The sequence below is a fragment of the Triturus cristatus genome, chromosome 8, assembly GCF_964204655.1.
Source record: "Triturus cristatus chromosome 8, aTriCri1.1, whole genome shotgun sequence".
In the NCBI taxonomy this organism is placed as follows: domain Eukaryota; kingdom Metazoa; phylum Chordata; class Amphibia; order Caudata; family Salamandridae; genus Triturus; species Triturus cristatus.
Window position 1 is genome coordinate 947679619 of NC_140591.1, and position 13592 is coordinate 947693210.

At 42.4% G+C, this 13592-nt stretch overlaps 1 protein-coding gene across 2 annotated transcripts in view; it reads right to left on the bottom strand.

The window, feature by feature from the left end:
• Positions 1-270: 270 nt before the first annotated feature.
• PRDX4 (peroxiredoxin 4) overlaps positions 271-13592 on the bottom strand; it is an 89656-nt gene continuing 76334 nt past the window's right edge. The window contains exons 7-8 of one of the 2 annotated variants that reach the window (XM_085622473.1): positions 612-658; positions 271-417 (exon numbers count right to left, since the gene is read on the bottom strand). In XM_085622473.1, the coding sequence (XP_085478599.1) occupies positions 414-417; positions 612-658 (51 nt within the window). In that variant the 3' untranslated portion in view covers positions 271-413. The remainder of the gene's footprint in view (positions 418-611; positions 659-13592) is intronic. The other variant, XM_085622472.1, reaches the window with a different exon arrangement.

Genomic DNA, 13592 nt, shown 5'->3' on the forward strand with positions numbered 1-13592 from the left:
TGCTAGTAAATGAGTATGGTTAATTGACTCAAAGTCTGTCAAGAGAATGGTTTGGTTTTTTTGGACTAATTCGTACGTTTTGATCATATTGCAGAGTATATTGCTGTTTAAGCTTCTCCGTTTCATGAGGATGGTCGAAGTAGATTACAATTTGCTGACCTGACACGGACTAACCTTCTCGAAGGTAAGCAAAGCAGCTACATCAGATATCAGATTTTACATGCAATGGACAATTTTGAATACAAACAAAACAGAAAACTAACAAATGTATACAGAAAAGTACTAGAATTTTAATTGGTGACACCAGATTCATTTATACAAGTGAGCGATGATATGTAGCGCCAGCTCTGTTCAAAGACGTAGAATTCAATTTTGCTTATCAAAATATTTAAGTTTTCCTGCTGGATCTGGGATTATCTGTAAATAAAGAAAAACTTTGTTTAGACAACTGTCAGTCAAATGTCTTACTTCGAGAGGTCATCAAAGAGTATTTGATAAAAACAAATAAATGTTATAGGACTATATGCAAGCACCACTTGTGTGCCCCAGGAATAAACCCCAATGAAAGTAAAATGTATCTGAGGTGTAACAATGTACCACTATGTACTTACAGCTCTTTCCTTGGCCACCAGGCTTTCATGGCATCATCTGGATTGATCTAATTGAACCAAATATTTAGCAGGCATAATTCAGATAATATACATTGCTAGCTCCTAGCAACATTTTGTACGAGAAACTAATACAGACTCTTCAAAGCAGCAAATTTAATCGCAAATCGAACGTTTGTCTCGATCTTTGGTCATTCATATCACCTGGTCTCCAGATGGCTTAAGCTAGTTTCCTAGGCTTTTCTCTTCCAAAAAAACAAGTCACTTACCTTTGGTAACGCTTTTTCTGGTTAATATATTATCTGCCTGTGGATTCCTCACTTTTTTTAAGTACCCCTGTGCCAGCATTCCACAGAAATTCTTTTCTTAGCTCTCCCACGTCGAGGACATCACAATAGCACGGCTTCGCTGGTGACTCCGTAGGACGTCAGAGCCATAGGAAGATCTAGTCGGCATTTCCTCATGTTCTTACTGCTACTCCTCTTCCAGCAGTCTTTGCACTTCCCGCCTGGAACGTCGCTTCGGGATCGGCGTCGCCAGCCTCATCAAAGGACGACCTTCTGAAGTGAGCAACCGCGCCGCTCGAATCTGGAAAGACGTCGGCAAAACACCAGATGGCGCAGGAGACTGAAGTATCAGGTTCGAAAACCTCAGCACCGGAAACAGCCATGACGGAGCAGTCGGCATGAAAGGTGTCTGGGCATACTGCTGGGGGATGCCCAAATTAAAGGCAAGTGGACCGATGGGGCCAAACGGAGGACCGGAAGAGTAAGATGCCTTGGCAAACATGTCAAACATCGCATTTAGGAAATGTGACAGATCCGCTCCTGGTGCTGGAAAAAGATTAGGATCCAAAGCCCCCTGGTCTGGATCCATCTGAGGCCTTACAGGGGCTTAGGCGCCGGAGACATCTGAGGCAGTACAGGCAAAGGAGCAGGACTAGACTCCCTGGGTGCCAGAGAATCCCTCGACGCTGGAGAATGGGCTGGAGTGGCCTGCGGAGAAGGAGTAGGTGAAAGCAAGATTGCATCCTCGTCACAATGCCGCTGTACGGGGGAGGCCGACCTCGTCACCCTACCCTTCGAAGATAGATGTCGAGACCCAAGTCTTATCTTTTTCTTATGCTTCTTCGACTTCGAAGTATGTGAGGTCGACTACTTCGATCTCTTGAGACTCTTCTCTTTTTCACTTGCGCCATGAAGAGCTTTGCCTCACGTTCCTTCAGGTTCATCTTCCGACAGCATTGTGGACTGAAGAAAGACACCAGAGACAGTCCTCGTGGGGATCAGTGATGGACATTTGGCCCCCACCCTCCCTGCAGGGATTGGAACCAGACTTCTTCAAAGTAGCCATTCTCATTACAACACGAAGAAGAAGGTAGAAACAATGTTATCACATGTAAAATGGAGAGTCCCAGAAAAAAATGCTACGTGTCAACGGCGTGGAAAAAAGGGAACGGACGTCAGCACGCCGACGAGGTCTTCTTATGGCTCCAATGACATCATACAGAGTCACGAGCGGAGCCGTGCTATTGCGACGTCCTAGTCGACGTGGGAGAGCTAAGAAAAGAATTTCCATGGAATGCTGGCCCAGGGGTAATTCAAGAGGTGAAGAGTCCACAGGCAGATGTATCCATCAGAAACAGAATGTCTACTGCTCTAATTTTCCAGTCAAAGTACCTCATTTTATCATTTTCAAGTTGATGGTAGAAGGTATTTGTGATGCAAAGACTGTCAATTCTGGATGACAAATTAGGCTTTAGGGAGTAGTTTGTCAACATAGATGTTAACTCTTCCAGTGGAACCAGTTGCTAGTTGGAGTAACAGACCTTAGTGGAAGGTTTTTATCAAAAAGGAAGGTATGGAAGAATGGGTACCTTTATATGGAGACATCTGCTTATATGCTAAATGCCATGACAACTGCCAGGTTTGCATAATTTGGAATAGGTTTTGGTTTAACTACAAATGAGATACGTCTTCCCTCCTTCCCACTAAAGCACTGGTCTGAGGTGCTCTGAAGCTCTTATTGTGCAGGAGAGGTCTCCGCTAACTTAACACAGGAATTTCAAGAGACAGGAGTACCTTTTATGACTGCAACCTCGTTCTTCTCCGAAACTTGAGAAAGGACTCTGTTTGGCTAAACTTCCATTATGGCTGCTTGGTAAAGAGGCATTCGATTACAGCTGCGAGTCCTATGCTCAGAATAAGCATTAGTCATAGCACCTTTTCAGTAGGAGGTTCATCCATCTCAGGGACACTTCTACCTTATTGTGTACACTACTGTGCCATGGGTGATAACATTGAACAGATATACTGCATGTCTGATTACATCAGTGTTGCCAGTCTCCCTCCCTCAAACAGGTCACTTATTCCGGTGGTACCCACTCCAATCGACTATCCTTGGCTGCTACCCACCCATTAATGTCAAACCCAGGTAGCATATGTAGCTTCAATAATTCTTCGCTGGGCATTACAAAGCCAGCAACACTGCACTAGATCCATGAGTTCTGGTGTCACCAGACCATTAGGGATCCTCCCCCAATATTGCTATGACTGTCCGGGTCTGTCCTAGCACTTTCAGTGAATTCTGCATCTTTTACCTCCACCATCAATCTCCCAACCATTGGAATTGCACTGCCAAATAATAGCACTTGAAATCTGGCACCCTAACACAGAGCTCCATTAAAGGCAGTGCTGGTTAGGCAAGGGACCATTCCTTCTGCCCCTTACACATCAACTCTGAGACAGTCATATTGAGTCCAGTGAAGGACTTTCAGGGTAGAGGTACTGGAATGCTAAAAAGAAATAAGCATTGAAAATGCAATAGGTCTCGCCTTTAAGTTAAAGCTATTTGCTTTGCTAATAGTATTGTATAGCAAAGCAAATGGCTTTAACTTAATAAAAAGGCGAGACCTATTGCATTTTTAATGCTCGTTAGACTCTGTTGTAAGAGGCTAAGTGATAGGGAAATGAACGACTGTCGACTGAAAAATGAGAAAAGTTTGATTGTACTGAGCCCTGATAGTGAAAGTGAATTAATTTTCACTGATTGCAGCATGATCTGATGCATTATCATAAAATAGATTTTTAAATGCATCATGTCTATGTTCTTTTCATTCTATCATTCCCAATCATTGGTGTATGTATGACAAATCAGCCCTCTTCTTACCTAGCAGCATGTGTCCATTCCGCAGTTAGTTATGCAACTTAAGTTCCCCATACTGAGCATGGTTATGCAGATCGCCTCCTTTGGGTCTGTTACTATAGGGCATTGTCTGTACACTTTATCTCCAAGTAAAAGGGACGCTGTCTATTATTTTTTAATGTGCGGTTGCTGCATGATAACCGAGGTTGGAGGTGAAGATTGGGGATCTAATCTTGAGTCAATGATGGTAACTCACCGGCAACAAAAGCATGCTAATCAGGTTGCATTTAATGTCTCCCATAAAACAGCTCTTATAAGATGCCATAACGCAACAGGTTGTAGAAGGAGCTCTCTATAACCATCCAACCATCTTTTAATCCATGTTTCTTAAGTGACCCCAACTCCACATATTAATGTCAATTTCATTTGACGCCTGATACCACATTAGCTTCCCGACACCTACACAGCTGTACCATATTTTGGAATTGATGACAACTTATGTCTTTGTTAACATGGACTATTCTGTCTCAGCTCATGGGAGAGATACCATAATGCCAATTTTACGCCTGTGATTTTTTTTTTCTTTTAACATTGTTTAGCTCCCAGAAGCAAATCTAAGCTGATTTGAGCTATTAAAAAAAAAACCTGAAGTAAGCAATGGTCATTCCTTTCAGCAAGATATTCTGTATTTTGTAAAATAACTGGTATGATTCGCTGAGAAGATAGAACATGGCAATGACGGAGCCCAAAAGTAATTTGTGGAGCATATAAAATGCTTGTGAACCAGGCAGCAGTGTTTGTTGATACGGTAAGCAGTGAAAGGCAAAGACAGATAGATTAACTCACGCCTTAAATGAGACTTTAGCGAAAACATTTTTAGTTGAGTAACACAGGGCTGAAATTATACAATAGTTGGGCTCAAATATGTTCGATGTTTCGAAAAAAAATGATTGATGCGTGGGTGTCCTTGCTATAGTGTCCGTGCTATAGAAAACTGAATAAAAATAAACTTGTGCTCCAGTAGAAGTGGTAAAGCCCGAGAAGTGTGAAGGCCAACGCTGATGTCATCATACCATGCAATGAAGGCGTGATGCGTTTTACCTACATCCTCCCACGTCCCCAACACAAGTTTGTTTAAAAGTACTATTACCACAGCACTTGCAACCACGCCCTTCTGTGCCCCAGGAGCACCGCTGAGGTGGGTGGGCACTAGCAGAGGGAGGTGTCAGCGTTCTAGATAAGCACATCCTCCGAGGTTGATAAAGGTCACCGTACGCAATAATTAGTTTATGTAGCTTCTTAATATCACATTTACCCATTTGAAAGTGCTCTGCGCTGGCCAATATACTATGACTCAGATTTAAAGCTATTCAGTTTGTCGACCTCTGAAGCATAAGCGGATAAGTTGGCCCTGTAAAAGATTCGACCTCGTGAGCTAGAGGTCACCACTGATGTCATCCTCATATAGGAACCAGGTGCAAGCGAAGGAGTGCTGTGATTTACCTACACGCTCTCCTAAGTCCTCCCACGTCACCACCACAAGCGTGGTTAAAAGTAATACCACCACAGCACTTACACCCACAACCTTCTCTGTCCAAGGAGCACAGGTACTCCTTCACGGCTCTCGTGAAGACATTTATCAGCTTGTTAAATAAACAAGCTGATAGGAAATGTCTTCACGACAGATGCAAAGCAGGCGAGCCAGTCCGGCTCGGAGACAAAGGGCATGAACAGAAAACCCTCATTTCCAATGGCAGGCCAACATTCACCAAAAATGGTGACGCCAGCCAATGGAAAGGAGGGGTGGGGCTTAAAGCCCTTTTCTGAAAGACCTCTCCTACAAAATCTCTCGCCGAGGCAGAGCAGGGCTCAGCTCTGCAACGCACGTGAGAAATAAAAATCTACTTTTCACTATAAGGATTTGGAGGTATTCAACTGAAGATGATGGGGTATAAAGCAGATTTATCCATTGCATATTGTTTCCAAAATTAGTCTGCTCCAGAGAGAGACAAAAACTCAACTGGTCATGCTGAATTCCTTTTCGGTATCTAAGAGGTAGGAAGCATACCCTCCACCATGGGTTAAAGACAGTCAACTTGCTTTGATAAGGCAATAGATTAATAGGGTAGGCAACGAGAGACAGTACAATAATGCAGCACAAATTCAGCCATGTGTGATGTAGGAAGCTCTGTCAACAACCTGTCCAAATTAGTTCCAGAGATAGAATTACACAATTCAGATGAAGATGAGAACTGCACATTTGCTTTTTGCTGCTTAAATGTTTATTTCCAAGCTACGAATGTTTGAGTGGGGAGGAGCGATTCTAATGAAAGCCGGGATCGCGCAATATCGCACTGTCACCCTCCCTTACGGGAGACCGACAAAGTAGTGACTTTTCAGATCGCTTCTTTAGATTAGACACTTACCCTTACTTTGTTACACTTCTCTGCAAAAATTGACACTGCCAACATCCCAAGTATTCACGTACTGAATTTTATTTTAATATAGGGCTGTAGCCATGCGGTTGTTAGGTGGTATAAGGTTTTACAGAAGGGGAAGTGCATCAGAGTATGTGACATTAATTACACTGCATTACATTACACTTAGGTAGTGGATGCAGAAGGTGCAAGCAAAAGGTGCATACCAGGTAGTACACAATTTGTGGAGGCAATAGGGTGGAGATACAGTAGGTGGTAATTCGAAAAGAATGGGATGTGACTGAAGGCATGTAGGAAGAGGTGGGTGTTTAGTATTTAACCGAATGATTTAAGTCTGAAGCATTTTATGTGCTCGCAAAGGGACTTTGGAGGTTAATATGGAAAAACGGATCGATCAGAAGCAGAATGCCCGGTTGGTGTTATTGAGCATACTGCACTCCAATCTGAAGAGTATTCTGTTTCAGATGAGCAGCCCGTGGAGGGTGTATGGCAAGAGGGTGATAAATGCATGGTGTCTGAAGCAGTGCACAATTTATACCATTCCACATGGACGACGCGCATGGCAGATTGGCATATAATTACATTCTTAGATTCTGAAGGAACGAGAGAATACAGTACTGAGAGGCTTGGGGCAAGAAAGTGTATGAGCACCAATCCCAGTGTGCAGAAACATGCACAGCAAACATTTTGGCATATGAGCTGATTTGAGAGAACTGTTAGCCATGGATAAACATAAAAAAAAATCGTCATGGGCCATTTGCGGTTAAATACCTAAACACATTTCACTAGTACATAAGTAGCCTTGCACATTGTGATCCTGAAAGTATTTCCTTCTCACACTACAGCTCAGAGGGGCAATCTTTGTCTGGGTCTTAAATATAAAGGAATCACTTTGTTTAATTTCCCCTTTCTACATGTGTAGTGTTGCACAGCTCTTCAATATCTACACTTTAATTTCTCTCATGGAGCTATGCAAGGGTCACATGGTCTAGAGGTCAGTCTGCTATGAAGGACAGAGAACAGAGTTTTGGTAGCCTTGCCAGAACGGTCTGTAGGCACAATGCGGCAACTAGCTGTAGCTCAAATAATCTAAGACCAAAACGATCATTGGACCGCAGCCGGGTTCACTGGCTTATAAAGTAACTTTTACAGACCCATGTTTTCAGATAATAAAAGACCTAGCTATAGTCAAGTATCTCTGTAAAGGAAGTTGGGAATTATCCTTAGAAGCCACAGGCATGGATTACAATTTCTTGTCCTTCCAAGGGATTACCTACCTCTAGAAAGCTCTCGAAATCTAGTTTTACTCAAAAATAAATACAAAATTAAATTGAAATCACTTTTAAAAGAACAATTCTGCCACCAGATGGACTGGTTAGGTCAGAGGTGGAGGTGCACATGGGTAAGTTACTTACCTGTAATCCTAGTTCTCTTCCAGGGGTACCCTCATCAAAGTCATAAGCACTGAATATTCCCGCCCATGTGCGGGGACCCCGGAAATAATAAAATTATATATGTAAAAAGCATACATATATACAGCTCTGTATATGTATAAACATATATCATTTTTTCCAAGCAAATGCAGCTCCCATAAAAGGCTAGGCAATGTAAATATACACATATACACATCCAATAACATATATATATATATATATATATATATATATATATATATATACATGCTCCAAAGATTCCTCCGTTTTCTGGAAGGAAAAGACGGCACTCACGGGGCTTCGTTTCAGCAGATTTTAATAATTTAAACCGAATGCAAACAGACGCGTTTCAGAATAGATCCTTCTTCAGTGTTTGCCTAACGCGCTGTGAGGCGCCATTAAAAAGAGTTACATCGATCAGCCTAAACACAGACAGGGGACTGGCGCATTTCCATTACAGGCGCCATCTTGGAATGGTCAATTGTGCAAGCTCCTTTTTTTAAATAAAGTTGAATACAACATTTTAAGCATTTTACGACCCAATTCATAATCATGCTCGATTCTATTATCATAATCTTGCCATGACCCATCAATTCATTGCATTTTTACCGTAGATCAGTTAATTGCATCAAACAAATTATGTTACATGTTTCCCTCGTTTGTCATTATTTAGCCGTGAATCGGCAAAGGCTATCGATGTTCCAGGTTTTCACCAGTCAACATTTCCACGATCAAAGATCACTTTGAATTACACAACAATTAGTTGCCCAGATGAACTGTCAATTCTTCCCCACCATTTAACCCATTTGGGGACTTGGATTGGAGATCTATAATATATCGTGATTCGAGTCTCCGCAACTTCAGAACTCTGTCTCCTCCCCTTACATCAAATGGAATGCAGTCTATGCTAAAGTACTGTAACAGATCCCTGTTACTATTGTGTTTAAGGGCAAAATGGCGTGCCACAGGATAATTAAAATCTTTTTTGGCTATTGCACGCATGTGCTCTAAGATCCTAAGTTTCACACAATGTATCGTACTCCCTACGTATCTTAGCCCGCAGGGGCATTTCAAGCAATAGACCGCATGGGTGGTATTACAGGTCATGAACTTCTTGATTTTTTTAGGTGCTTTCAGGCCTTTAATCTCATACGTAAGTACCCTTTTACTATACGCACAGGCCTTACATCTCCCACAGGGGAAAAAACCCTTCATTTCACTAATGGTTCCCTGTTTAGATGGTATAGTGTCTAGATGGCTGTGGACCAGGCTATCTTTGAGGGATCGGGCCTTTCTGAAGGTGATTAATGGTCCTGCTGGAATATCTGTGCCAATGATGGCATCAGTTTTTAATATGTGCCAGTTTTTTCTCATTATTCGTTTTAGACTGTCGGCATCTTCCGAGAAGGTGGTTATCATGCGGAATTTGCCGGTTTGATCATCACGGACCGCAAGTGGTGGGAGGCTACCTCACTTCAAAACTACATCGAAGTAGAGAGGGTCCCCAGAGGCTTGCGGATATACACGGTTCCAGCGTATGAAAACCCCGACCCCATGCTCTTGGAAGCCTGGGCAACACACACAGCCCTTTCATGCAAAGGGATGTTGGAGATTCTCGTACGCTTCGCTTGGAGTGACAGAGACAAAACCTTAAAAGAAATAGAAACGCTGGAAGAAGAACTGACCAAGGATTCAAACAAAGACCAACAAGAGAAACTAAGAGATGCCATGAAACAACGACTCGTAAAATATGAAGTGAAGATAAAAACCCGCAAACAAGAAAAATTTGATCGGGATGAAAGGGACTATACAATGGGGAGAGTCCTCACCTTCGCGAAAAAATTCGAGCAACCCAGAAGAGAAGTGAGAAATGGTAACAAAACAAGAACCACTGAAAAACCTCCCAGGGTGGACACCTCAGAATCCGATGTAACAGAGAACGAACAGTCGGAAGACGACGCAGCTGGCATGACGGAAGATCTAACGAAAACCCCTTTTCAAAAGGAGTTCAATGTCATCAGACAGTCATGGCTGCGGGGAGGCAAAAGCAAACCCCCGGAAAACGAAAAACCAGAAGGGGGGGCTGGAAGAGGAAGAACAAGAGCGAATCAATCCACCAGAGGTTCCAGGAGCAAAAGAGGGAGCAGATGGTAGAAAGCGACCACCTGACCATAGTCAACCTAACATCCAAGGTACTGACCCCAGTGGAGGAATCAGTACTCAAATTGGGTTTAACGTTTTGCCCACAAAATCGAATGGAGTTTACCCAAACAAGGATTGACTTATTTAAATTTGTTCGAAAACTAAAGTTACACAAACATTTCAAACTAAAACCAACAGCAAAAGAAACGAAAATGCTGAAAATGTTTAATACCACCGATCTTCTGGTGGGTGACGATCTAATCGCCCTGGAAATTCTTGAGGATTTACGACAAGAAGGGACATTGGAAGACCCAGAATCTACAACCACTACGAGTCAAAGACTCACACGAGTCGGCATAGAACAAGAATCACCTAAAAGCGGCATGAAATTACCCTCTAAGTTTCTACCACAGATGCCTTTTGATGCCATTGATACTTTCTCCGAAGCTGTGGTTAAAGAGCTAATCAAATTCAGAGGGAATAACAACGGAAAAACTCGAAAAAAAGACAATCTAACTGAAGCACAAAAAACTGCCATCAAGGATTTGGAAGAGGACAAGACAATCATCTATAAACCTTCTGATAAAGGAGGAAATATCGTACTGATTCCAGGAGAACTGTATGTAGCAGAAGCTATACGACAGCTAGGAGATAAAAATTGCTACGAGTTAACTACAATGGCAAAATACCAGACAAGTATAGAACAATTACACACTTTAATAAAAAAGTGGTATGAGCATTCAATGTTGGACTTTGATGAATACTTGTTTTTAAGAACTAATAATCCTGTCTTACCCACGTTTTATCACCTACCCAAGGTGCACAAAAATAGAACTCAACCACCGGGTAGACCGATAGTTTCCTCCATAGGAAGCCTGACAGAGAATCTCTCCAGATTCTTGGATCATTTTCTTTTTGAAGCCGTTTTAGGACTAAAATCCTATATTAGAGATTCTACCGACTTCATAAAACAGATTGAGAAACTCACTTGGCAACCATCTTATTGCCTAATTGTCTTAGACATCACGAGTTTATACACTTGTATCAATCACACACAAGGCATAAATGCAGTGAGATATTTTCTCCAGAAAAGATCCTTGAAATTTGGCATACACAATGAGATGTTGTTGGAATTTATCGGATTCTGTCTGAACAATAACATCTTCATCTTCCAGGGGGACCTCTTTAGGCAAATCTCGGGTACCGCGATGGGCACCTGCTTCGCCCCCAGCTACGCGAACTTGTTCGTGGGCTGGTGGGAGGAGCAGGTGGCATGGTCTGAAGAAAACATAGACTGGACTAATAAAGTCATATCGTGGTACAGGTACATAGACGACCTTTTCCTGGTATGGAACGGCACGGTGGATCAGGCAGAAAGATATATTGAACACCTAAATAGGAACGAGATCAACCTACGATTCTCAGGCGAGATAAGTTTGGTGGCAGTGAACTATCTTGACCTGAGAGTCGAGATACAGGAAGGGAAGATTACAACAGCCTTATATAGAAAGCCTACTGCTGGAAATAGCACACTACATGCTGCTAGTAGCCATCCCCAGAAACTGAAGAACAGCATCCCATATGGGGAATTTCTTAGACTGAAAAGGAATTGCTCTGAAGAAAAAGATTTTAAATTGGCAGCCAGAGCAAGTATAAATAGATTCATTGAAAGGGGCTATACTTCAGGCCTCTTAGAGAACACACTCAAGAAGGTAGAAAGAATACCTAGACAGGACCTATTCCAGCAAAAGGTCCGTGATGATCAAACCGGCAAATTCCGCATGATAACCACCTTCTCGGAAGATGCCGACAGTCTAAAACGAATAATGAGAAAAAACTGGCACATATTAAAAACTGATGCCATCATTGGCACAGATATTCCAGCAGGACCATTAATCACCTTCAGAAAGGCCCGATCCCTCAAAGATAGCCTGGTCCACAGCCATCTAGACACTATACCATCTAAACAGGGAACCATTAGTGAAATGAAGGGTTTTTTCCCCTGTGGGAGATGTAAGGCCTGTGCGTATAGTAAAAGGGTACTTACGTATGAGATTAAAGGCCTGAAAGCACCTAAAAAAATCAAGAAGTTCATGACCTGTAATACCACCCATGCGGTCTATTGCTTGAAATGCCCCTGCGGGCTAAGATACGTAGGGAGTACGATACATTGTGTGAAACTTAGGATCTTAGAGCACATGCGTGCAATAGCCAAAAAAGATTTTAATTATCCTGTGGCACGCCATTTTGCCCTTAAACACAATAGTAACAGGGATCTGTTACAGTACTTTAGCATAGACTGCATTCCATTTGATGTAAGGGGAGGAGACAGAGTTCTGAAGTTGCGGAGACTCGAATCACGATATATTATAGATCTCCAATCCAAGTCCCCAAATGGGTTAAATGGTGGGGAAGAATTGACAGTTCATCTGGGCAACTAATTGTTGTGTAATTCAAAGTGATCTTTGATCGTGGAAATGTTGACTGGTGAAAACCTGGAACATCGATAGCCTTTGCCGATTCACGGCTAAATAATGACAAACGAGGGAAACATGTAACATAATTTGTTTGATGCAATTAACTGATCTACGGTAAAAATGCAATGAATTGATGGGTCATGGCAAGATTATGATAATAGAATCGAGCATGATTATGAATTGGGTCGTAAAATGCTTAAAATGTTGTATTCAACTTTATTTAAAAAAAGGAGCTTGCACAATTGACCATTCCAAGATGGCGCCTGTAATGGAAATGCGCCAGTCCCCTGTCTGTGTTTAGGCTGATCGATGTAACTCTTTTTAATGGCGCCTCACAGCGCGTTAGGCAAACACTGAAGAAGGATCTATTCTGAAACGCGTCTGTTTGCATTCGGTTTAAATTATTAAAATCTGCTGAAACGAAGCCCCGTGAGTGCCGTCTTTTCCTTCCAGAAAACGGAGGAATCTTTGGAGCCTATATTGTGTGCGGTACACCACCGCACTCGGCACCCGCCCGCAACGAGTGACTCGTATTTTTGGTGTACTTGGAGCGACATATATATATATATATATATAAATAAATAAAGGTATAACAATACACCTAAATCTTTTTTTTTTTTTTTTTTAATGAGGTAAACACTCATGAGAAAGCAAAAAATAAAGAGAACAAACTGTGGAAAAACACAGATGTACAACACATTGCCAGCCTGCAGGCTGCATTGCAATATAATACCATAGAGACTAAAAAGCCCTGTACAGGTAAAAACTGGCACCGTGCCTTTAAGGCAGCCCTGACTTCCATATCCCATCATGCCTCAGGGGTGACAGTTAGGTCAGTTGTTCTTTGCGGGACCGTAGTCCTAAACACAAAGATATATCCTTTCCATAATGAATAATACACTTCTTCTCATTTGCCTGGGGAGGTGGGTGGGTTGCTTATGACTTTGATGAGGATACCCCTGGAAGAGAACTAGGATTACAGGTAAGTAACTTACCCTTCTCTTCCAGGGGATCCTCATCAATAGTCATAAGCACTGAATAGAGTAGCAAGCTCCCCTTCCACCTGCAGGCAAATGAAAAAAAGATTGTACCACCCATGGAGAAAGAGAATCATGAAAATGATTATGCATGGAACAGATTCCTCAAGGAGGCTTGTCCTACTTGAGTGTCTGCTCTGGTGTCCGAATCCAGACAATAGTGCCTGGTAAAAGTGTGGACAGATCTCCAAGTGGCTGCCTTGCAGATCTCGGAGAGTGGGACATTATTAAGAAAAGCCGCGGTAGCCGCTTTTCCTCTTGTCGAATGCGCTCTAGGGCGCGCCCCCAATGGTGTAAGAGCCAGTTGGTAGGC